The 26,459-nt window shown below is 29.1% G+C and overlaps 3 protein-coding genes, 1 long non-coding RNA gene and 2 other non-coding genes across 8 annotated transcripts; all 6 read right to left on the minus strand.

Annotated features, from left to right (window-relative positions):
- Positions 1 to 1,580: 1,580 nt before the first annotated feature.
- LOC108323529 (uncharacterized) lies at positions 1,581 to 4,843 on the minus strand. 3 transcript variants are annotated; one of them, XM_017556008.2, is made up of 4 exons: positions 4,510 to 4,843; positions 3,468 to 4,261; positions 3,218 to 3,316; positions 1,581 to 1,855 (listed from the first exon to the last, which is right to left on the minus strand). In XM_017556008.2, exons 1-3 carry the CDS (start codon positions 4,601 to 4,603, stop codon positions 3,224 to 3,226), a joined length of 981 nt encoding a protein of 326 aa, XP_017411497.1. In that variant the 5' UTR covers positions 4,604 to 4,843; the 3' UTR covers positions 1,581 to 1,855; positions 3,218 to 3,223. The 3 variants fall into 3 exon arrangements, with proteins under 3 accessions (XP_017411497.1, XP_017411500.1, XP_017411498.1); XM_017556011.2 differs by having other exon boundaries at positions 1,581 to 2,029; positions 4,510 to 4,841; XM_017556009.2 differs by having other exon boundaries at positions 1,581 to 2,038; positions 4,510 to 4,841.
- A 2,257-nt stretch (positions 4,844 to 7,100) lies between these two features.
- LOC108323524 (60S ribosomal protein L32-1) lies at positions 7,101 to 8,835 on the minus strand. Its single transcript, XM_017556004.2, has 3 exons — positions 8,699 to 8,835; positions 7,534 to 7,715; positions 7,101 to 7,428 (listed from the first exon to the last, which is right to left on the minus strand). The coding sequence occupies exons 1-3, from the start codon at positions 8,822 to 8,824 to the stop codon at positions 7,299 to 7,301; spliced, it is 438 nt and encodes a 145-aa protein (XP_017411493.2). The 5' UTR covers positions 8,825 to 8,835; the 3' UTR covers positions 7,101 to 7,298.
- On the minus strand, positions 8,025 to 8,106 carry LOC128196417 (small nucleolar RNA Z196/R39/R59 family). Its single transcript, XR_008248702.1, has one exon. It is a non-coding gene; the product is annotated as a small nucleolar RNA Z196/R39/R59 family (small nucleolar RNA).
- On the minus strand, positions 8,557 to 8,638 carry LOC128196432 (small nucleolar RNA U31b). Its single transcript, XR_008248720.1, has one exon. It is a non-coding gene; the product is annotated as a small nucleolar RNA U31b (small nucleolar RNA).
- Positions 8,836 to 13,260: 4,425 nt separating the features above from the next.
- On the minus strand, positions 13,261 to 14,307 carry LOC128196352 (uncharacterized). The gene is made up of 2 exons (XR_008248575.1): positions 13,695 to 14,307; positions 13,261 to 13,533 (listed from the first exon to the last, which is right to left on the minus strand). It is a non-coding gene; the product is annotated as an uncharacterized LOC128196352 (long non-coding RNA).
- Positions 14,308 to 23,062: 8,755 nt separating this feature from the next.
- On the minus strand, positions 23,063 to 25,004 carry LOC108330679 (transcription termination factor MTERF6, chloroplastic/mitochondrial). Its single transcript, XM_017565189.2, has 2 exons — positions 24,884 to 25,004; positions 23,063 to 24,578 (listed from the first exon to the last, which is right to left on the minus strand). Exon 2 carries the CDS (start codon positions 24,570 to 24,572, stop codon positions 23,580 to 23,582), a length of 993 nt encoding a protein of 330 aa, XP_017420678.1. The 5' UTR covers positions 24,573 to 24,578; positions 24,884 to 25,004; the 3' UTR covers positions 23,063 to 23,579.
- Between the last annotated feature and the right edge of the window lie 1,455 nt (positions 25,005 to 26,459).

Here is a 26,459-nt window from a genome sequence, read left to right on the forward strand (position 1 = left end):
TGTCGATTACAGAGTGAGAAAGCTAAATTCATTTTAGCTTTTAATTTTCTTGTCTTACACTATTTATTGAAAGGATTATCCAAACAAAAAATTTGATGCCTTTTAAAAACAGCGACGAACTATAGAATACAAATATGTTGCCTTTACAAATTAAATCTCCTTTTAAACCTACAAATTATGCAGAAAGTTATACAGAATGTGACAGCTTCTCATGTTATAGTATGAGGAATTCAAAAGTATGGAGTTAAGAGTCGTATATTGAATTAAGATGAGCGACATAAGTAATACATAAAGAAAAAGGTGTATATACTTCTAAGTTGTTGAGTTGGTAGGAATATGAAATGTTTATTTTATGTTTTAGAACTCATCAACACAAAATTTTAACGAATAAAATTGAAAAATTGTAGAGTGAAAAATTAGACAAAGCCAAATTTTTGTAACACCAAAATGAGATGAGAATTTTCATAATTCTGTGTACCAATCTCTTTAATCAACTCATTACACCAAAATGAGCTTCCTTAGTTAAGTTTTTCTGAATAGTTTCTCCTTTCCTTTGTCTTTCTTAAAACCTTCAAGAAAGTCACTCAAGAGACTTAAGGACCATTCTAATCACTCAAGATACTTAAGGTATTTCCTCATGAAGAAAATTCCCACATGTTTCCATCATAAAATAATGATAAATGATGAACCAAAAAGGGTTAAAATAACATCATTTCAATTAGTGTTATTTCGTATTCCTTTGTCCAATTTTGTAATGGAACTAATAATCCAAGAATGCGAAATTTCTTAATTCGCTAAGTTTTAGGAGAACCAATTGTAGAACATATGACTAGGTACCCAATTGAGTGTGTGCGGACGACTTTGAATGAGAGAATATGAAGATGAAATATTTTCATAGTTCATTTGATCAAAAATATATTTACTTGGTAGCATTTTCTTCCACCATCTCTACATTTTTTTCTCCCAACCCAATAAATGTAGTTACTAAAATACCTTTATCCATCAGCTGATACGGATTTGTTGTTTTTGTAAGATTACTACTTTTTTTAATAATAAATTACAAATTAAGTAATCCAAGACAATTTTTCAAAACAAGGTTATGAATTAGAGATTTTAAAACTATAATTTGAATTTAGAAATATACAATTACACAATCTTAAAATATATTCCATACTCTGGGATTATAGAATCCATAATTATATTGTAGATAATTGGTTATTAAATGAATCATAACATAAAATAATTCGGATAGGTATAATAGGACTAGAATTTTCTATTCAAAAGCTAGTACCCACCACTCACTCAGATATATGGCATAATTCACTGATAAAGTTGGCAGATAAATAAAATTTACAAACAAAAAAAGGTATTCATTTTAGGAACACTAAAGGAAGTCATATAGGAGACTCATCTTGCATGAGAAAACCAGCTAGGGTTGCAAATTATGCATTATTTTTATCCTATGTTTATATGATGATAAAATTAAACAGGTTACATAGTACATAAATAATCTGATCAACATTAAATCTTCACATAAAAGTTTCAAGGTTACATGGTAGAAATGAGGGAGATAAGTCTAAGAGAACAATAATATAATTGCATAGTTACAAAAATGTAGTATAAAAAGTTTCAAGCACTTGGGGGTATATTGAGTTGAAACTGTTGCTAACACAATTACTTACGACAACAAACTTTTGATGATAAACCTCATGAATTATGTAGTTGGGTTTCTGCCCATTATTGTTTGGAAAATCTTAACAACACATCTACATTAAAATATCACAAAATTTTATCAATGAAGTCCTAAGTTTTCACTAAGTCTGATCCATCAGATGAGATCCCCGTGCTTGTATTTCTGCAACAGAAGCAAGTGGCCAATGTTGTCAACAAAAACTGTACACGGTTTCAAAATGTATGCTGATAAAAGACCTCCAAAATCAGAATTGTAGAGAGAATATAGAGACGACTCTCTAAAACAGAACATGCAAACAATTCTTCTAAGTGAGGAGGCACTCTTGATTCTTGAAACCTACAGAATCTGCAGTCTTAGTTCTTTAAATTCACTTTACCAAGATGAATTGAAATAAGCAACAGAAGGTTAAAACAATAAATAAATTAATAATCTTTTTCCCAGTACAAGACTCCAAATTCAGGTACTCAATCATCATGCTACAAATGAACACAAATAAGAGTATTCCTCACCTCAGTTGAAATCATTATCAAGACTCAGGCTTCAGAATATTAAGAAACTTTATTTTTTTTAGGAAAAATCATATAATTCCTGTGCTACATTCTTATAGTAATCCAAATGACAACAAGGATTCTAGATTCAAAATAATCTGTCAAGCCTTCATAATGTAGTTTTGTCCTAGTCCGTCCGGGATAGTATAAAATTCAATCTTTACCAACCCAATCTTGAAATTACAAGACTGTTTTGAGTCTTGAGCAGATAGCTAGAGCCTTGACATAACTTCAATTTAAGCCAATAATTTTGTCACACTTCATGCACAATAGGCCTTTCTGGGAGATAGTAAATTACAAAATCTATTCTAGAGCTTATATATAACAACTCATAATTTCAGGTCAAGTATTTAAACAGTTATTTCTTCTTCGTAGCCCCAAAACATAGATGTTATGGACACAATTAACTTATGACTGTGGGAACAAATTTGTGGGTCTCAATGTACTCTCTATTTCCAAACCAACAGCCACAAATTTTAAATCATCCATACTTGCTTCCTGATTACATTATGATTCACTCCACATTTCTTATATTGAATTTCAGTTGACACAACTATGTCATCTCCTAATCTTGCGTTGCATACTCCATTAATAAAAATAAATAATAGAAGTCATAAATTTAAATAATAAAAAATAAAAAGATGCCAAAAAAGAAGGGCAAAGTTATCTGAGCAATAATTGGAGAATACAACATAACCAGCAAACTAAGCATTGAAAACATAAAAATAGAAAATGGAAGAAAATTGGACCATTTAAGAACAATGTAATAGGGTAAGCAACTTAACAATTGCAAACAAGCACAAGGAAGCACACACACACACACACACACACACACACACACATATATATATATATATATATATATATATATATATATATATATATATATATATATATATATATATATATATATATGACAAGATAATCTTATGCAAGCTTCAAAAATATAATTTTCCAAGACAGAATAGTTCCCAACCTCAACTTATCTGTTGGAGCCAGACACAACATCAAACAGTCCACAGCAACTCAACCAGGAAGTCTTCTGCATCACAGGCGGGACTGATGATACAAGAGGCTGCATATTGATTGATTCAGCAAACAAAAAGATTTAATGTAATTGTCCAACAAACAAAAGATTATCACTGCCAAAAGTGTCTAAACTGATACAGACACACACACACACACACATAAATATATAATAAAAGCACTGAGAAAGATGTAAGAACCTGGTTTTCAGAGCTTTCTGGAGCATCAGAATCTTTAACATGTTCTGCAGCAAGAGTAGATTCAGGGATAGGACTATGAAACACTGTTGCTGATACTTCATTGACAAATTCCCTTGCCTTAGGTTCCTCCAAACTTGGTGTTCTGACATTCTGATCAGTGATTGAATGCTCTTCATCCTCACTTTTCTTCACAGCAAGATCGGTTGCTTCTACTTGAGATCCAGTTGGTTTCTCTAATGAAGCATTATCATTATGAATGGTTTGCCCCTCAGGTACGGATGCCACTGGTTTAACTGGTTCATTAGAAGGTTCTGCAACCGAATCAGCAGTCTTCTCAACCAGTACGTTTTGAGTAACTGGCGTCACTTTTGCATACAACGAATCCTTCGATTTAACCAACTCATCAACTGCAACGGTCTCATTTATCGAATCATGTGACTCATACTTTGAGTTTTTCACAATTCCGGTTTCATCACTTGAACTATCAGATTTTCCATTCCCATGATGGGATCCCTTGGCAGACTCAACATGCCCAGCTCTCACATCTTTGCTCTCAGAACTCTCCTCGGATTTCACATCCCACTCTATAATAACAACACCTTCTTTTCCCTCCTCAGTTTCACCGATCTTAGCCTCCAAATCCTTAGAAGCACCAGCATCAGATGGTTGAGCAGCTGAAGGCTCTCTCTCCTCCTCCTCTTCATTGAAAGCAAGATCATGGTCTCCATGTGAAGGTGAACCACCCTCACCGCCATCACTTCCTTTCTCATCCTGTGACTTCCCCTCATCATTCCCTAACATTGGTCATTGAATCAATCAGTTTTATTACCACCATCAATCAAACAACCCCAATTACCCCCAAACACCAACAATCATAAAATCCTTCCGTTACAAAGCAAAATCTAATCTTTAACAAAAAAGGAGTCAATTTAAAGATACCCATCTGCCCAAAATTACCAAAAAAACACCCAAAAAGATAAAAAATCGAAAAGGGTATGCTTTGCATGAATAAAGTTGAGTAGTGTACGGTGAAAGACGGTACCTTGAAGGTTGGTAGTTGAAGGGTTGGTGTTAATTTCCGTTTCCTTTTCCTTCTTTTTCTTGGCAGCTTTCCTCTTCTTAGCACCTGATGGCATGATTGAGGGTAGCGACTAAAATAGGGGCAGCCTCAAATGGTGGGATGTTGTCCCCTCACCCTCACTCTCTCTCTCTCTCTCTCTCTCTTACTTTTTATGTGTGGGCAATACAGAGATATAGAGGAGCTCTTGTAGAGACAAGTTGCACAAAAGAAGTAGGTAGGTTGAGGAAGGGGAAGAAGAGAGAGAGACCTTGTTTTTTTTTTTAAATTACAAAAATTGAGATCTTGTGTTAGAAAATTGGTAATAGGAAAACGATGGGTTCTGAGAAGGGATATATCCTTCACTCCGTGCTGACACTTGGATTCTGTGACTCACAAACAAATGCAGATTCTAATATTTTTCATTCAGATAATAAAATATGCAGATTATGTATTAGACATAATTCTTGTTGGTTATTATTATAATAATCATTTTAAAATTCATATTAAGAATTAAGAGTGTATATAAGTTAAACTCTTAAATTTTTAAGTTTTGAATTATGAATGAGTTTATTTAAAAAAAAACTTAATTAAATGTGTTTTTCAAATTAAGTGGATTTAGTTTTATCATCTATTTTTATTGGTATTATTTTTTACTCAAATAATTTTCGGTTGATGAAAAATTTGACATGAAATAATTTTGAAATTTTAGTAGCAAATATTTAAATAAAATAGAATTTCAAGAGCGAAAATACGAGATTTATAATTTTGGGTAAAATTTGATAAGATTCAAACACAATTTCGTTGATACAATTTGCAAAGAATTTAAATAAAAAGGAAAATTTTAAAAAAATTAAGTAAAATTGATTAAAATACAATGTTTATTTAATTTTAGATAGTTAGATATAATTTAAAACATAAAAAATCAAGTGAATTCAAACTATAATCTAAGTTAACTTAAATAAAATAAACATAAATGACTAATTTGGTCTTGTGCGAGACGTTCTCAATTTAATTATTTAAGGAATGAAAATCTGATTTAGTTTTTAATTATATAAAATTTAAGTTCATTCTTGATATTACTATAATAAATAATGTAAAAGTTCTTAATTTACAGTTAAATTGGTCTTTAAAAGTATTTACTATAATAAAATAGCCCTGTACAAATTTAAAACTAAACATATTTTACATGAATTTTAAACATATTTAGGAACTAAAACAAATTTCCCAAAGCTAAATTATGTAATCCATGAATAAATTTGTGATATATGTAGAAAATGTCAGTTTATCATATAAGATGAATTGAGTTTTAACTTTTTTTATTAAAAGTGTTCATTGTGAAGGGAAAAAATGCAATATAATTTAGTGTGACTAAATTCTATTAAGTAATATCAATAAGAATTTATTTAAATTTAATTAAGAAGGAAAGGACATTTATGATCTTTGAAGAAGTAACTGGGGCAGGTCATGGACCGACATATAAATAAGGGTCCATAGTTATTTATACTGAATTTTTCTAATTAAAAATAAATATTTTAACATTTTAATATATAACTATATGGATATCTCTCATTTTACAATTTTTAGGATGGAGTTTAGATAAAAATTTAATTCTTTAATATGATATTATATTTTAAGAAAAATTAATTCTACTGAAATTTATTATTTATTAAATTTATAATTCAAATAATTATCGAAATTAATACTGTAAAAAAGTGGATTGAAAGTCCTATCCAACTAAAAATGTCAATTCCTAATATATAAATTTTACCTTATAATTTATTTTGTAACTAGATTTTGTTATTGATTTTTTAAAGGTTGAGAATGAGATTGTGGGTTTATGAGATTTGCAGCCAGATTCAAAATTTGGAATCTTTTTGGGAATGAATGGGTAATGGGACGTGAAAAATGAACCACACAATACTTTCATTTTGTTTATAAACTTTTTTATTTTGTGTATATATTCTTTTTTTTTCTTTTGTGAATGCGTGATTTAAGGAGATTGAGAGGTCTGTGATCTGCCAACTAAGTTGATGTATGATTTATGAGACACTGACATATAACTTTTCCTTGTTTTCATTTCAATAAAAAGTATATATATTAATTAGCTTATTTGTTTTTTTGTAATAATTTTAGTTTTGTTCATATTTGTATAGTAGCTATGTACATTGATTAAGAAATGAAAAAGTGAATAACGGATAACAGTTAAAAAAGAGTGTAAGATAAATAAAACGATAAGTCGTGTTTAAAAGATTTGTAAAATCGTACATGATAAATTTTTTTAAAGGTTTATAAGATTAATTTGCGTATTGGATTTACTACTTGCCATTTTCCTTAACAAGTCGACCTGGGTTTTCAACCAAAAAGTTAATTCTGCTTGCTATATCCGCCCAAACGTTTTATAATAAATTAGAGTATGCAACTATCTAAAAAAAAACTTGTTCACCAAATAATTTCGAACCTTTAATATCCATGTTTACCATTAGTTTTAAATGAATAAAACATCAGTTTACCTATTGTGGGATACGCGCAATCCACTGTTAATATGGCAGAGTAAATGCAATCGCAAAGAATAATTGGCTTTAACTAGACGGTAATATTAACTCAAAATTGGGTAAAAATAATTTGTAACAGTAAACATTTGGCGACATAATAAACGTATGACATTGCAAAATGGTTTTGACAACGAAAATAGCAAAAAGCAATCAAAATCTACTAATTGTGTCAATTGAAGCTCACTACAAAACATAAAATCGTCTCCCAGACATTGGAATCTATTCATCTTCCTGGCTGCGCAGTCTGGCAGTTTTGTTTGTCACAACTACATCAAGCTGAGCAGCTCTCTCAACAATGTCCTTCCTCTTCCTTGTGGACACATTGTGAGCAATCTCAGCACAGTACGTCCTGAATTGATGTTAACATAAGAAACAGAAAACTCAGCAAACGTGTACGTTGTGCACCTTAAAAAAAACATGCATGCAATGAAATTAGTAAAATTAAATTACTCACCTATTATGCATCATGAGAAGTTCAAGGTCCTTCACATTGTGCACAACAAATTTCTTAAAACCATTTGGAAGATAATGGCGAGTTCTCTTGTCTGAAGCATAACCAATGTTGGGCATCAAAGTGCATCCTTTGAACTTTCTCCTGACACGAGAGTCAATACCCTTGGGTCTGCGCCAGCTTGGCTGTCAAAACACAAATTGTAAAACATGACTACTCGCATTAGAACATAACCAACTAGTTTCAAACCTTTTTGACATCTTTATTTTAAAAATTTACCTAAACCGACATTTCCACAAAAAATGCTAGCACCAAAAAGATTAAAAAAAAGGAAAAGTATAATCCTACATTAACATGTCAGGAAATTTTCACTCAGTCCTAGCTAGCATGATTTAAAAAATTACAAGAAAATAAAAGTGAAGTATCATGTTAAGTAACGGCTAGCCATGCCCATGAATGAAATTTATACAAATTCATGCAGTAGAATACCATTCTGCAATCTCAGCCGAAAGATGGTGATTTGGTAAAATAATCACTGATTAATCAGAGTACTTCTAAAAATCATCACAGATTGCAGAGCAATATTAGACTCTAGCTTAAAACGACAACAGTATTTAGGGAAAACAAGTTATCAGGATTAGGCCACCGTGGCCTGAAAATACATAAAAGCATCCTTAATGAATAATGTGAAAAATAATATTAGCTATAAAGTAAAAAAAAAAACTGCAGAGAGATCAGATGCCAGTGCATGATTAAGAATCATCATTCATGTTGCAGAATTGATGTATAAATAACATCATATATCACTGCATTTAAAAATAAACTTATTAAACTTAAATAATAAACAATGGCATAGAGAAAGTGCTTCAGAAAAAACAAAAACATATCACTTTATCAACATGCACAAAGTAAGGCCAGTCTGCAAAACACACTCAAATCCCCATCAGATGTAAACGAAGAGATTCGCAAACATGGAAGAAAGGAAGAATCTAAACCTAAAACTAATATACTAAAATTGAAAAACAGGGATCAGATAATAATGTCATTCACCATCTTACACCGTCTGGTGCAAATTAAGACTGGGGCGACAATAACCATCATCATTTCAACCTAAACAAAGCTAAAAAAATCACAACCGTAATGAACTTCACTCACACAGTTGACTGACCTTGACGGAGATCTTGCGATCGCTTTGGGGGCGCTTGAACTTCTTCACTCGCTTCTTCACGATCTTCTTCGAGATCAAGGGTACCGCCATTTTTACTAACTTAGGGTTTCCTTTGCTTCTCAACATTTATAAAACATGAAAATTAATATGGGCTAGGTTTTTGAAGAACCGAGTCCAAACCCGACCCGCTTCTTTGCTTTTTGTTTAGTGCCATGAACTTTGAAAGTTTATCTCCGCACCGTCCCAATTTCTTTCTGCACCTCCCCATTTTATTTTCTTACAAAAATACCCTTTGTTAAATTTTACCTTTAACTTTTAACTTTCTTTTAAAATCCTAAACCCTTTCTTTCTCCTTTAATTTCAGTCGCCTAGCACCCCACCCTCACCCCCACATCCACACATCTTTCTCTTTTTTTTCTTTTTTTTTCTCTCTTTCTTTAGAGAGACGTTGCTCCCTTCACCATCACCTCTTGCTCCCTCTACCTTTTCATTCTTGTTTTACATCTCCCTCCACCTTCTTATTCTTGTTTTACTCTTCAGTATAATTTTATTTTTAGGATTAATATTTTTTAACTTCTATCCACTCTAATTTCATGAATGCAACGGTCTCGTTTATGCTTAATTAACAAGCATTTGTTATTGACAATTATGTTGTTTCTTTCTCTCTTCGATCTCATCACCCAAACAACATAACCATTTTAATGGTGGACTCATGCTTCTATGTTTCATTTTCTTGTAACTCTCTCTCTGTTTTTTTATGCTTCTTAATATTGTGGAGATAGTTAATTTTATAAAAAGGTTGAAACATTTCATATAATCATTTAAATAAAAAAATTAAAATATTGAAATTTTAAAACTTTGAGGAATTTGATCATTTAAATTTAGAAAATTTTAAATTATAATTAAATAGTAAGAATTTTGAACTTTTGAAATTTTTTAATTAATTCATGTATACATTTTTCACTTTTTTTATTCCGTTATCGTTTTAAAATTGAGATACGGATATTTTAACACATTTTACTAACAATAATGAATATTTCTCTCATGTTAACAATGGATTGTGGTTAATTTCTAGATTTATTTTGCAATCATTTTTTTTCCAACATTAATGATATATGTTTCCATTGATGTCATTTAGAATTTTTTATCAATGTCAATAAAATTATTTTTTTATGATGTTAGTCATAAAATATTCATTTTTTATGATGTTAGTTATAAAATATTCATTTTTTTATGATGTTAGTCATAAAATATTCATTATTGTTAGTCATAAAATATTCATTATTGTTTGGAACCGTTGTACCGCCGAATGACCACCGCAAACACTCTGCATCGTCGCGCCACGAAAAGTCATACCACCGCACCACGAAACCAAACGGATATGGAGATAGGGACATGGAGAAGAACCAAACGAATATGGAGAAGAGAAGTAGGAGTTGGGAGATGAGAAGAAACGGATCTTGTGAGAGTTGGAGAGAGTGGGAATCTGGAAAGAAAGAAAGAAAGTGAGACTTGGGAGAGTGGGGGTGGGGCTAAGCTAGTGAAAATGGGTGAGTAAAAATGGGGGAGTAAAAATGGGTAGAAATTTAGGGTTTCAGCATAAAATAAATAAATAGAGTTAAAAGTAAAAAAAATTACTTTTGTAATTAAAAAAATTTGTAGAGGGTTGGGGAGGTGGAGGGAGAAGGGGTGGTGGTGGAGGGAGCAACATCTTCTTTAGAGTTATCAAAATGAGTTAGAACACACGGACTAATTCAGCCTACCACAGGTTCTAGTTGAATTAGATTTAAAAGAATGTATTTTTTTTATACGAATCAATTTTCAATTCAGCTGATTTAAATCCGGCTCATTCAAATTAAATCTGTTATGAGCCGGATTAACTAATCAACTCATTTCTTTTTATTTTATTAATCTATTATCTTATAAAACCCTAAAAAGTATTCTCTTCAATGACTCTATACCAAAAAAAGAAACATCTTGTGGATTATTTGCTCACACAGGTTTATTATTTCTTTTGATTGCTACACTGCATGATTTGTGATAAAAAAAAAATGTGCATAGTTGCACTAAGTAATTGTGGTAGCAGTTTTATAATTTAAAAAGGAGAGTAAATGTGAGTACATCTTCCAGTAATATATATTGGTAGATAATTTATTTTTTTTAAGTTTTGTCTCAATTTGATTTCTCCAACTTTCCTTGGGTACAAGCTTTTTCACTTTCTTTTGTCAGACGCGCCTCTATTTTACTGACATAAGTAACAGCGAGACAATGTTGTACAATGTTCTTTTGAAAGAACTTTTGAATGTGTTTTTTATACCACCTTTTGCACATACTAAAGCTACATGGTCACGTGAAAATATCTTGATCTGTTATTTATATATTTGTATGCTAATTACTAAAACAATTAGGTATAGATCAGTTGATAGATGATATTGAACTTTATATCATAGTGGTGTTTATTATCTTGATGATTCACTTTTGCAACTGAAAGTAAGAATGGCAATACAATTTCTTATTATTATTTATTTAAATTTAAATTATAAAAAGTTTATAATTTTTTTATTTAAAAAAATTATAATTAAGTGAGCTAGTGAATCAATCCGATTAACCCACTAACTCGTGATGGATCGGATCGGGTTCGGATTTTTTTGGTTCGCTAATAAATGAGAAGGGTTGGGTTGGCTCACTAAGTGACCAACCTGTGGTGGGTCGGGTCGAGTCGAGCCAGACGATCTGTTTTGACAACACTACTTTCATTTTTCCTTTATTCCTCTTTGTTTCGAGTCTTCTTGTGTTCTTTCTGTTTTACTCTTTTTGTTGCTTCCATTCACTAGTTTACATGTTTGGTTCATCATCTCTGCTTAGTTTGTTTGCTCTTCAAATCCAAGTTGGTTAATCTTTACATTTGATGTTTTTAATGTTTATTTGATGTTTGTTTGCATGTGATGCTCGTTTGCATCTATATTTAGTTGTTGTGTGAACCTTTGAACATGATATATCGTTATTGTATTCTAAGTTACAGTGATAAATTTGTAAAACAAAACGTTGAAGGCCTTCAACGAAAATAGAAAATTTGTCATAGTCTTCTACGGATTTTGAAATCAGTCAACAAATTTCGACATTCGTGGAAGGTCGCGATGGATTTCTCATTTATGTTGAAGACCTTCAATTTTTTTTAGTTAATTAATTACTTGTTTACTTTTTTAATTTATTTATAGTTAATTAATTAATATTAATTTATTTATACTTAATTAAAATTATTTTTAATTTATTTATTGTTAATTAACTGCTCTGATATGATAAAAGATAAAAAAGAATATGTTGAAGACCTTCGATAGAAATAAGGAATTCGTCATAGTCCTCAACGGATATCGAAATCTGAAGGCCTTCAACATTTTCTTAATATTTCTTTTGTAATTTTTAGTCAATTAATTAATTGTTTTGTAAATTAATGTATTTATAGTTTTTAAATCATAAAATTGTTTTATTTATAGTTAATTAATAGTTTAATTTTTTTAATTTAGTTATAGTTAATAATTGTTTAATTTTTTTAATTTATTTATAGTTAATTAATTAATTGTTTTATTTTTTTAATTTTTAGTTAATTAATTTATCTTTTTATATCTTTTTAAATGATGGTATTAAATTATTTGAAATTAATTTTTTATAGTTCTTAGAGATAGGTTAATTATTTATGGAATTAGAGAGATACAACACCTCGTTTTTTCTGACCTTGTACAGTCTACCCCCAACTTCTACTACTCCTTAGGACTCTATAAACACTAAGAAACCCCTAGAAACACCACTACAACTCCAATTTAGCATTACATACCCAAGTTCATCTATCAAGGTATGCAAAACTAATTATACTACTTCTGCATCAATTCTTTAGAGTTCAGGGGTCCAAACCAATTTGAATACACATAACAATTTACTCCAAACCCTCTAATTTCTCCTAGTTATACTCCCTTAGAAGGTCATTACCAAAAACCCCTTATTTGGACCAAAACTCATGCAATTACACCCTCATAATCCCTCTACTGCATAATATGTAAGACTCGAGAAAATATAAGGCTTATGAATAATAGTGTAATAAGACTTGAGTAACTTTTAATGAAAGTTGCAAGTTATCATAAAGTGTTGTGTAGTTTAGTTGATGAGAGTTCTTTGATGTGTTAAGTAGTTATGTGTTTTAACACTAGTACAAGAAAGGGAAATGATATCGGTTAATTTTGCTTATAGGCATCGGTTTTGAAACCGAGGCATATACGAACGAGGTAAAAAGAGGTAGGCTTTATGCCTCGGTTCTGAACCGGGTTAAAACGAGATAGGATTATGTCTCGGTTCTTGGATAACCGAGGCAATAGCGTTTTTTTTTTTCAATATGCATTTGGATGGTCCAGCGTGATTCAATCTCTTTCATAGTCCAGCCTTGTCATCCATCAACAACATCAGCACTAATCAAAATCAGACTTTTACTGTTGCGGACATGGGGATGCACAACATGAATGTTCCATGTCTTGCAGGCCAAAACCAGCATTTGCAAATTGTTCAGACTCAGGTGTACAATGATAGTTTCTTTGATGGAAGGATTTGTTTGGACAAGGATGTCTTTGGCAACAACATGTATGTGTTCTCTAGAAAGCAAAAACCAGCAGCAAGTGCAAAATGTTGGTGGTACCAATGGCCACAGTTTGAATGCTGAAGTGTCCAATGTTGTCCATGGCAATTTGTCAACATCGATAACAGTGGATTCCCCCTTTGCATGGGATTCAAACAATTCCCAAGCTGAATTTTTGGACTCTCCTCTGTTGACAACAGCAGACCAGGATCTCCTTTGGCCATAGAGTTAAGGAAAAAAAAGTTAAAAAATAGTAAATTACTTGTCTTAACTTTCACGGTAAATATCCATTTGTGGAGTTAAATAACAGAGCTTTTGTAAGAATCGCTCCCAAAATAACACAGAAAAAAATAACAGAGCTTTTGTAAGAATCACCATGCGCCTCTGCCAATCCAGGATCTTCTTCTTCAACGCTTCACAACCACCATGCGCCTCAGCCAATCCAGCCCACACAGCCTACTCCACTGGCGCAACCATCAACAACCCTCACCGGATCCCCAAAAAGAAATTCCCCACACTAAAAACCCTAACTTTCTCAATCGCCGTGTCCCGCCGCTCCTCCGGCACACTTTCGCTATGCTCTCGTCGCCTCCGCCACTGAGACGCCTACTCCGTCGATTTCGCATCCTCTTCCCTGCAACCAGAATAGAACCAGAAAGAGAAGAGGGAAGGAGAAGAATGACCAATCGCACCGCCACGAGCCACCACGAGCGCCGCTGTGAGCCACCACGAACGCCGCCTGTCGCGCCATCTCCACACCGTCGCTGCAGATCATCCTTGCTCCAACGTGGTCGTCTGCGGTGAAGAGAAATGGAAGAAGGAGAGGAATTCTCCCTGGCTTGTGCGGGATGAGGATAAAGAGAGAAAAGTATTTTTAGGGTTGGATGTGCGAGAAGGAGAGAAATTATCCCTGGTGGACGCGACCCATGGGCTGGTCCGTGAAGAAATGAGAAGTCCAGTGTTATGGAATCCAAAACGCTTTTTTAGGGTGTTAGGCCTCGGTTAGAATATTAACCGAAGTCATATGATGTGTATATGTCTCGGGTCCCAATAAACCGAGGCAGTAGATCAAAATTAAAAAAGTTGTCAGAGCAAAAGTTAAATCAGCAGGAATTTTGCAGGATATTATGCATCGATTGAATATTTAACCGAGATCATATGATGTATATGCCTCGGTTCTCCTTGAACCGAAACAGAAAAGTTCGACTAAATTACAAAATTATCACCGCGTTCTGATAAACTTCGGTTACTCCTAAACTGAAACATATTGTGCGATTTTAAATCTTCTTTTTTTTACTAGTGTAATCTTGATTAGAATATAATGTTAATGTTATTTAATAGTTTTGTTAATATAAATGTAACATATGTTATATTTGTTTCTGACATTTGTGATCTCTGATATTCTCAATGTTATTGAATGAATTTGAGTTAAAATATTAAGGAAAGAGGTTTATTATAAACCGTAGGTTGAAATACTTTTAAGAAATAATATGTTAAATAAATATCAAAATATTTTTTTTTATTATATAAAAAGAACTTACTTTCCACGTAAGTTTATCCAACATCTTACCTTTTCTTATATCATAACTTTAATACCAATAATAATAGTACCATTCTTTCTAAAGTATATTTCTAAAGTATATAATTATAATATAAAAGAAATAAAATCCCTTAATAAAAAAGTAATATGTACAACAAACTAGTATTTGTACGGGTTAATTAAATTTTAGTTTTAAGTAACATGTACAACAAATTTATCTTACCAACGTTTCATTCTAAGAATCTTAATAACATTTTAATATAATAAATTTTGAAACTCATCTTTATTTTGAAAAAGATTTAATTACTTGGATATATGTCTACTTTATTTCCGTTTTAATAAAGAAATATCAATTTCGTATTTATTAGGGATTTTTAATGTAGAAATTTATAAAATCATCATCTAATTTATGGAAATTTATATTTAATTTAAATTACTGTATTAAAAATATTATCGTATAATAATTTTAATTTTGTTTCTTATCATTATTTTTATAATTTTTATTATTTGTTACTTTAATTAATAAAATTGTTATTCTAATTTTAAATAAAATATATAAAATTAATCAATTCTATAAAAATTATTTTTATTATTAAATATTAAATACTAGTATCATTTACCTTTTTATAAGATTACCTTTTTAACTGTTTTATAATTGAAGTAAAAGATATAGATATTCATATATTTCTCGTAAAACTACTTTTGGTTTTTGTATTTTAAAATTAATGAATTTAGTTTTTAAATTTTGAAAATATTAAGTCATTTATCTTTATTTATTATTATAGAGTATCTTTTACTAAATAACATAAATATATATTATTTTATTTTATTATCTTATCATATTAATTTATTCTATCCCAAAAAGCTTTAAAGATATAGGTAAACGTATATATATATAGAAGACGTTCAGCCTCAGAAAACACAGTGGAGAGATTTTGTTGCACTGGTGTCATCCCAGAGAGAAGATAAAAGTTCATCAAAAACTTCATCAGATTGCAGGATTCAAAAGCTTTCTGAATCACGTTTTGGAAGAAGAAAAAGAAGGTTTTGAGAATGAAGAGAAAGAGAACGACTGAAAGCGGTGAAAGAAGGGAAAAAGATAGACTCAGTGATTTACCAGACGAAGTTCTTCAACATATAATGGAGTTTTTGCCCACAAGACAAGCTATTCAGACTTGCGTGTTATCAAAAAGATGGAAGAATGTATGGAAAGGCATGACCACTTTGCATTTCAGATGGTCGAATGGAATTCGAAAATACAACAAACATGTGATTCATGTTCTCTCTAATCGAGATGATTCTATTTCCATTCGCAAGATGAATTTGACAGTGTTTAATTCCACTGCACCAAAAGTGATGAACAAAGCCATTGAATACGCTTCATTGCACCATCTCCAGGAGTTGACACTCATCATGGATATCAAGTCCAAACAAATACCCACTTCTTTCCTTCCCCTTGTTTTCAATTGCAAATCTTTAACCTTTCTTAACCTTTACGCCAATTTCTCTTCCTCACCCTTGATACTTCCACCATCTCTTCCGCTACCATCTTTGAAAATCTTGCATCTCTCCAATGTCACATTCACACCGAAAGATGACAATAACGTCGAACCCTTCTCAGGATGTACTTCGTTGACCACTTTGGTCCTTCAACATTCCATGCGTAGCCCTTCATCACAGACTCTTTGCATATCAAACCCTACTGTTTCCATTTTGAGAATGGAAAACATAGTCTATTGGCATACTTTTCAACCCAAAATTGTTCTTTCTCTTCCTAAACTCACTTCGATCACACTCGAGAATATTCACTTTTCCATCTGTTATAAACTCACATGCACTTGTGATTTTCCTCTCCTTAAAGAAGTCAAAATCGATAATCGTATTCATGTACATTCTTCCATCGTTGTGCATTGGTTGCAAATGTTCTCTAACGTAAGAACGTTGATAATTGCATCTCGTACCTTAATGGTAACATACTTTTCTTCCTTTCATGGTTATCTTTCTCAATGTTAATCTTACATTTTAAAGATTTCGACTAAAAAAATTCTAATTTTCTGTGTAATCATGCAGGATTTATATGTTGATCTACTGGAATTTCAACCTCCCTACTTTTCCAGATTGGAATTATTCAAAATCGAAATGGATTCTAGAACTGTGATATTTAAAGATGAAGTAAACAAAGTAGTGGATTACATCCTACGAAATTGTCAAAGAAGAAATGTTAATGTGATAGAGTGCTCACAGATATGGCCATGTTTGTAGTTTTGTGTTGTAATTGTCTTGTCTATGTGGTGTTTTGTTGCTTGCCTTCTTTGACAGATGATAGATTTGAACAAATCATTAGTGCGAAGAATGTATTTGAAACTGATTCATTTTTAAATTTTTGGTGCAATTTTTTTATCATTTAATCAAGTTTCATCTTCTTCCTAAATTTAGGTATGTTAGGTCTTTCTTAAATTATTTTTTTATATTAGTATATAATTTTTTTCTAATTTCTTAATTAAATCATGACCTTGACACAATGAAAATAATAACATTCATTCATTAAATACATTATTATTTTTATATTAATTACAAGATAATATTATATCTCTTAAATATATATATATATATATAAACAAATAAATAATGGAAAATATAAACAAGAAATATTTAATTGAAAATTTTAAAAATTGACAACTGTACCAAAAAAGTTTAGTAAAAAACTCAATTACAACTATTCAAGTTAAACCTGTTGTCAGTTATCTGTTTCTTGGAGCCTTTATTGTATAGCGGTGTGAAAATTTTAAATACATGAAATATGTTATATTCTTGAAAGATGCAGAAACAGAAAGTGAATCTAATATTTCTAACAACTAAAAAATATAGAAACAGATTTATAGGTAACTTAGGAAATAATATAATTAGAGATACGACTGTGTATTTGAAATCTGAATTTCTGAAATAAATCCGTTTTCTAGTGGTAATTTTTTAATCATTTGTCAATTAACCAACTATATAATATTCGGAATCTAAATTTCTAAAATTAATTAAAAATTATTGTACGGTCCATTTTCAATTAAGGCAGTTGCTACATTGTATATTTCATAATTTTCCATATTTCTAAGTAGAGTTTGATTTTTGGTTACTATATGAAATTTAATTAATTTGAATATAGTATTTTTTAATAATGACATTACATTTTGTGGTCCTTCTAATTTCGGATAATTCTGATTTTTGTTTTTCAAAATTTAGAATATTTTTACTCTTATTATTACTCTATGAAATTTAATATTTTTACTCTTATTTTACTCTATGAAATTTAATATTTTTAACATTACATATAATTTAGAATATTTTTAAATTTTTAATATATATATTATCTCCAAAATATTTATACATTTATACATAAAATTTGACAGGTTATATATATATATATATATATATATATATTGTGTTTTTTAAACATAAAAGCAAACTGCAATAACTATAAAAAATAATATTATACCTGCTCCTTATGCTAAGATTCATAAACCTAAGCCACGACAAAATATGAAAATTTCGAGAACAAACAATTTAAAACTTATTATCTATTATAATATAAATAATATTAAGAATTTTTTTTAATTACTCATATTTATTTTCTTAGCAAATATTTTAAAAATTAATTTTTTATTATTTTATATTAATAATTTATTTTTATTTTATTATCATATAATATAAAAAAATATCAGAACTTTTACTTTATTATTTATATTTATTTTGTTGAGAAATATAAAAAAAAAAAATTTCTAAACATTTTCTTTATTTATATTTATTTTGATGTCGTAGGCATAGAAATTATGTTTTTCTTTTACTTATCTTTTAAACTGATTTGACCTTTTATTTTCAAAATAAAGTATATTTCTATATTATAATTTCATTCTTAATTTTATCTTTTTATAGTTTTTAATTGATTAAAATATAAAAAAAATACTAAAAATTTGTTTTATTATTTATATTTATTTCATTTACAAATGTTTCAAAAATTACTTATTAAAATATTTATTTTATAGAAGTCCTTTCGTCAAGGCTTTTGAGCTTTCAACACTATGTTCTTTTCTTATTTTTGGTTTCATCTTGTTGAAGTTTTTGCTTATGAACTTTCAAGATTCCAACAAGCACCTTTAAGCTCATCCCATCAAGATTCTTTGAGGTTCTTAGAACGGTGACTTGTGATCTTCATTTTCTGAGAAGACTGCAAAGAATTTTTCAATATTAACAAAATTGTCATAGGTTTCACCTGGCGATCTTAACTCGTTTAAGATCGTTTAAAACTAGTTGAACATGTTGAATGTTCTCGTTGTCTAGCATGGTGAATAACTCATACTCTCGAGTTAATAAGCTCAACTTTTTTCTTTTGACTTCATTTGAGCCTTCATATGTGACAACTAAGGTATTCTACATTTCCTTTGCTCCCCTGAATGCATGTACTTTCCTACATTCTTCCTTAGACAAAGCACACATTAGCGAATTTTGAGCCTTAAAGTTAAGAAGGTACCTATAATTTTGCTCATCGGACCACGAGGTTTTCTGTAAGGGCTCTCCCTTATTATCAAGGTATACCGTTACCATTCTTAACCACATCTCACATATCGATGTGACAGGATTCAAAGAATGTAATCATTCTTTGTTTCCAATAGTCAAACTTTTCCCCCTTAAACAGATGAGGCATGTTGACAACATATCCTTCGTGTTCCATTGTTCGCTAGGATCTTTTCCTCAAGTTTTGTTAGGAACTCACCCTTGAGGTAAGCTTTGATGCCAACTGAAAACACTAAAAGGATGAATAATGTTTCCGAAATCTTTTCGCAAAGCAATATTTAATAAGTTGTTAAAGAGATGTATGATTTGTAAAATGTTTTTATAAGATGAGTAAATGGAAAATGTTTTAGGTAGCAAAACAATAAACCATAGATTTTGTACTGGTTCACTCAACCTGAATTACGTCAAGTTCTCCCTTAAGCACTCTTAAAAGGTTTCACTAATCTTTTACAAAGATTACAACGAGTTTAACCTTTTCAAATTTACAATAAGTGTTCTTACCACTTCTGGTTCACCTAGTCAACATAACTAGTTTAAGTTTAACCACTCCTGGTTTACAAGTATTTTAACCACTTCCAGTCTTAAGTATTTTAACCAATTCTAATCTCAAATCTAGACAACATGTCTAGACAAGTGTTTTAATTCTCTTCAGAATTTACAAGACAAACAATGTTTAAGAGCAAAGGTATAGATGATAACTCTCAAAGAGATTATATAAACAATACAAAGAGTTATGTGATTTGCTATGGTTTTTCTCTCAAAAGAAATATATCTTTACATGATATATGAGAGCAATAAGCTTGAGTTCACTATTTTATTCTTCTTTTCTCATCCTTCTTGTGTTATCATTATTATCTTCTCTTTAAACTTTTGTCTATATACTTTTTCTTGAAAGATGACCGTCAAACAAGGAAGTTTACTTCAGGAGAACAGGTAGCCTTTAAGTAGAAAGTCAGACTTTAGTCTTTTTTGTAAGGGTCAGAGCTTTATCATAGCCTTAAGCAAACTGAGCTTATACGATGTGAGAGAACAAAAGGCTTCATGGGAAACATTTCTAGAATGTTCTTCTTCTCACATTACGTCTTTTTCTTAGGTGTAATTATTTTGATCATATCTTTCTACTTTAGTAATTTACACAAATATGAAGAACAAAGTATACAAGCATCGAAACACTTTATCATACATGCATTACATGTTTTGAACGTTGATAATCGTTAGACCCTATTACGTGTTCAAGACATCTTATCATTTGTTATTTCATTCATAAATGCATTATTTGATAAAACATACAATATGCATAATCATCATATAATATAAAAATTAGATATTTCTTTAAAGGATATAGCATTTAAGGATCATTCATTAGACTACGTTTTCTTTAAAACACTTTGTTTGATATAACACTTATATTAAATAAAAATTTCATTTTAGTCATAATATTAGATAAACTTTCTTTATCATAAGACATTTTGCTATTCATATAGTTTATTAGATTATTTCAAAAGAAATACATTTTCTTTTCTTAGACGGGTTTTATGATTTTTAATTCATTAAACAATTTAGAAAACATTATTCATAAGTTTAATTCTATCTAAAACAAACATTATAAAATATTTTTTCTATAAACGCTATTTTTTTTAAACATCATTTCATACACAACAATATTTTATTTACTATTTACTATTAAAACCTGAGTTGTTTAATATAGAAAAATGATTGGAGAATAAGATGAGAATGGGTGCAAGTGTGACTGGTGCAGCAGTAAAATGGGGAATAAAGATTTTTGTCAGGGTGGAGGAAGAAAATATTTCTTGTGGAATTTTCTCTTGTTGAGAGACTTAAAGATTATTTTTCTTAGAGTTGGTAATATTGTTTTACATTTATTTGCTTTTCTCTTCTAAAATACTCAGTTTCATCCTACACCTCTAACATCTCATCTGCACCTCCAAAAATTTCATTTTTAACTTTTCGACATCTGCACCTCCAACTTTTCTAAAAATTTTATTTTTTAATAAATATATTTTTATTTTCTTCTCTCTCTTATTAAAAGCACTTTTAATAAATATATTTTTATTTTTTTCTTTTTCTTATTAAAGTCTCTCTGCACCATCTTAATAATAATATAATTTAATTTAAAATTTAAATATTATTTAATATAATTTTATATTTTAATAATTATTAAAATATGATTTATATCAAAATAATAGTTATATTAAATATATAAAAATCAAATAACTAAAATAAAAATAATAATGATAAAAATAAAAAAAAAATAATAATGACAATAATATAAAATTTGCTTTAATATATTCAAATATATTAAATTATATTAAAATATTACAAAAATTAAATAGTTATTAAATTTTAAATAAAAACAAAATTTTTAAAAACTTATTTATTGGATACCGTAAAATATATTAATAGTTTTTTATTTAAAATTTAATAAATATTTAATTTAATTGAAAATTATAATATATTTATTATATTTATTATATTTTAATAATTATTAAAATATAATATATATTTTTATAATAGTTTTATTAAAATTACTAAAAATAATAATAATAAAAATAATAATAATAATAAAAATAAAAATAATATTTAAAATCACATTTAATATATTTAAATATGTTAAATTTTATTAAATTATTAAATTAAATTAAATAATTATTAAAATTAAAAAAAAAAACAAAATTTTAAAAAATTCTTAATCGGATATCGGATTTCTATATCCGATTAGCAAATTTTAAATTTATTTTTATTTAAACTTTAATAATTATTTAATTAAATTAATATTTTAATATAATATAATTTATTTAAATATCTTTTATGTGATTTTCAATACTATTTTTATTTTCATTATTATTTTATTTTATTTTAATTTTTTAATAAAATTATTATAAAATATAAATAATATTTGAATAATTATTAAATTAGAAAAATATAATAAATAATAATATTATTTTTAATTAAATTAAATATTTATTAAATTTTAAATAAAAAACTATTAACATATTTTACAGTATCCAATAAAAAAGTTTTTAAAATTTTGTTTTTATTTAAAATTTAATAACTGTTTAATTTATTGTAATATTTTAATATAATTTAATATATTTGAATATATTAAATCAAATTTTATATTATTGTTATTATTATTAAGATAGTGCAGAGGGATTTTAATAAGAAAGAGAAAAAAATAAAAATGTATTTATTAGAGTGCCTTTAATAAGAGAGAAGAAAATAAAAATATATTTATTAAAAAATAAAATTTTTGGAGATACATGTTGGAGGTGTAGGATGAAACACTCAAATACTGATTGTTCTGACTTCTACTATTCTCCTTTTCAGCCCATATTTTTCCACAACATGAAAGGCCTTAAGCAAATTATTTTCTGCACCTCAACTTTTCATCCTAAAACACAATTTTTGAAAATATTTCCCTTTATAGATTATCCTGCCCAAGGAACATTTCCTCATTACTCTAACTTATATCATCCAACAGAAACAACAAAGCCGTAATTGGAAATCTTCTTTTATGGGTTCCATGCTATAAAGGAAGAGTAAATCATAAATTTGAATTTCATAATGATTTTGTTTTATAGAGAAACCAGATCAAAATTTGTTAACAAAGAAGCCGAACTAAATAAAAATTATATAATCTCACATCTGAGGAGACAATTTTATCCACCAAAGAGTAAAACATGGCAGCTAGGCCAACCTTGGTAACAAAATATGGCAGATAAGTAATAACTACAGCAAAAATGTGGTAAAAGGAGCTAGCCAACCTGTAAACCTTTTTTTCCACTTTCATAATCCAATTAATGAGAAGCAATTCAATGATGCCTGTCTGTGTCCTCGTGGAAAACTGAAAACCATGCTCCCTTGCAGCTATGACAAAAGCTGTTTCATGTAGTGACTCAGATGCATATGATGGCAGATGAACCTCAGTACCCATTTCAGGCAAACATATCTCAATCATAGATCTAAAACATAACCCATCATCTTAGATATAATGTATGAAGAGATTATGAATTTGAACAAAAGAACAAGCTTATATGGAATCACAAAAATCTGTGGAAGTTACAGGACACCACATCAGAAACAAATACCAATAAACTATTAACTAATTATGAAAATCAATAAAATAGGGATTAGACCTAGTTACTCAAGGCTTGTCCTTCTAACAAACCAAACTTCATGAAGAACTTCTTCTTGTTGCAATCCAACATTTCACTCAAGCTACAATTTAAATTCTTCTCCTTTAGAAGTTTGTACCGCGGCTCTATTCTTCTCTTGAGGCCATGGTGAAAGAAACAAGGATAATCAACAACTTCATCAACTTGTCTTCCCATCACATCCACTAAAAATTTGAACCTTGGTTCTAATGAATTCTGAATGCTCTTGATCAATATAGGAGGAAAACCAACCACCAAAGCAACTACCTGTCTTTCTTGAAATCCTCGTCTATTTAGATACGCATAATTGGGTACCAAAAGCTTGTTCACATCTCTACTCAAGATTGCTGGGAACTTCACAGCCACTGCTTGAAGATCCTGCTCACTCAGACCTATTGATTTGAGGAACTGTGAAGTAGGGCGGAGTCTTTTCTCAACACTATAACCCATAATATAGGGGTCCTTGACTATAACTTTTCCAATCATTCCATCTTTATTGAGACCAAGGCTAGCAAGAAAGTTCACAATTTCAGTCAATTTTGTTTCAATGCTGTAACTTATAAGCCTAGGATTGAGCAGTATCATTTTGCCAATATGCTTTTCAGGAATACCCAAAGCCTGAAAGAAGGCCAAAAGGGGACAAAGCTTCTCTTCCACACTGTTTGAGAGTATGTGAGGGAACTTGGCTATGGCAGTAGCAACCTCACGTGGTTTTGTTCCCAGGGTCCTGAGACATTCAACCGTGGGCATAATCTTGTCATAAAGATCCAGCGCAAGAATTTTGGGGCATTTTGAAACAATTGAGGGCAACTTTCTTTCTTCAATGCCAATGCTTCTCAAATACTCCCAATTCTCACTGGCTCTTTCCTGATGCACATCCTCAAGGCGCCTACACCGTCGGAAAATTCCTTGCACACTGTTGTCATCAAACCCTTTATCTTTGAAAAACCACATCATACTGCTCGTGATCTCCATTTTACTCTAAAAAAAATTTATTTTGAGAATGAAGAAATAAATATTAGCTTACATACGCAAACACCAATAGAACTAGAAGAGTAACTGAAGCTCAAAACTTAGCACAATTCAAATTCAAAGGTTACATAACACTTTGTTCAGCACAAACAGGCATGTAAACCCGATTATTCGCACTCACAATTTTGCAAGGGAAACAACAAAGGGTTTGGAAATTTTCTTCATTGAAAGATTAAAAATTGTTTGGAAAACGAAAAAGAGAATTGAAATGTTATAACTGAGAAATGGATATGGTGTTAGGAAGAGTGAGTTACCGAAGGGTTCTGCCGAATGCATGCGTGGGAGGAGAGGAGGGTTCAACACTGACAGTGAGGACGAGCTTCGCAGAAAAATTAAAATGGCCGATTGAAAGATAAGGTGTGTAGTGTTCCCCCATTTGATTTTTTTTTTTTTTTACTTTATTATCATATAATATAAATAAATATTAGAACATTTACTTTATTATTTATATTTATTTTGTTTTTGTTGACAAATATAAAAGAAAATTGTTTTTCTAAACATTTTCTTTATTTATATATATTTTTGTGTCGTAGGAATAGAAATTATGTTTTCCTTTTACTTATTTTTTATTTTTAAACTGATTTTCCCTTTTATTTTAAAAATAAAAATATATTTCTATATTGTAATTTCATTCTTAATTTTATCTTTTTATAATTTTTAGTTGATTATAATATAAGAAAAAAATACTAAAATTTTTATTTTATTATTTATATTTATTTCGTTCACAAGTGTTTCAAAAATTATTTTTTAAAATATTTATTTTGTTTTATTATATTTATTATGTTGAAAATTATTTCAAAAGTTACTATTTTAGTAATTTTTTATTTATATTTATTTTGTTATTACGTATCGGAATTATTTTCATTATTTTATACTCTTCTTAAAAAAAATTATCTTCATCTCCACACTAACGTAACGATATGAAATTTTTGTCTCAAGTATACGTGAAAAAAATTCTTATAAAAGAAAACATATTTTATATTTTGAAAGACTTAAATTTTGTAATAGGACTATAATATACTTATTATATGATTGTATATATTTCTTTTGTCCACACGTTTGCTTAATACCTAACATGTAGGAAAAACTATTTTATTTTTTTGGTTGTTACAACTTTGTTATTTATTAAATAAAAATAAAAAAATATAATTTTTTTTCCTTAAATTAATTAGATAAGCATTTCATATATTGATTAAATAAACTTAATAATATATATTGGATAAGTTTGTTCATATACATGAATGTATTAATATACATTAAATAACTCAATTCATTATCTAGTTAAACAGGTCTTGTAATATTCATTAGACAAGTTTGTTCATATAATAATTAGACGAGTCTATCAATACATATTATACATTAGACTAATATATTCATATACTGATTAAACAAGTTTAACAAATATTAGACGAGTTTAGTTTGCCAATACATTGATTAAACGAGTCTAGCAATAGAAATTAGACTCGTTTATTCATGTATATTTTTAGCGAATCTACTTTACACATTTATATGTATTATTTATATTTTTAGAGAACCTATTAGAATTTTTTCTCATGTTTTATCCGTTATATTTTTGCAAAATCTATTATATTTTTAAATTTTATTTCTATATTTTTTCTAAATAAAACTTTTTTCTAAACAAAATTTTTATATTTCTATAATTTTAAATATTGTTTATATATTTTTTCCAAATAGAAATTTATATTTTTTTCAGAAAAATAGTATTTAAACTGCATCTACAGTCAAATTGTTTAGTTGAGAAAATAAAATACATGTAAATATAGTGGTGGTAATAAAAATGTGAAAGGATGTATTACAGGAAAATATATA

Source organism: Vigna angularis, chromosome 4 (assembly GCF_016808095.1).
Source record: "Vigna angularis cultivar LongXiaoDou No.4 chromosome 4, ASM1680809v1, whole genome shotgun sequence".
In the NCBI taxonomy this organism is placed as follows: Eukaryota; Viridiplantae; Streptophyta; class Magnoliopsida; order Fabales; family Fabaceae; genus Vigna; species Vigna angularis.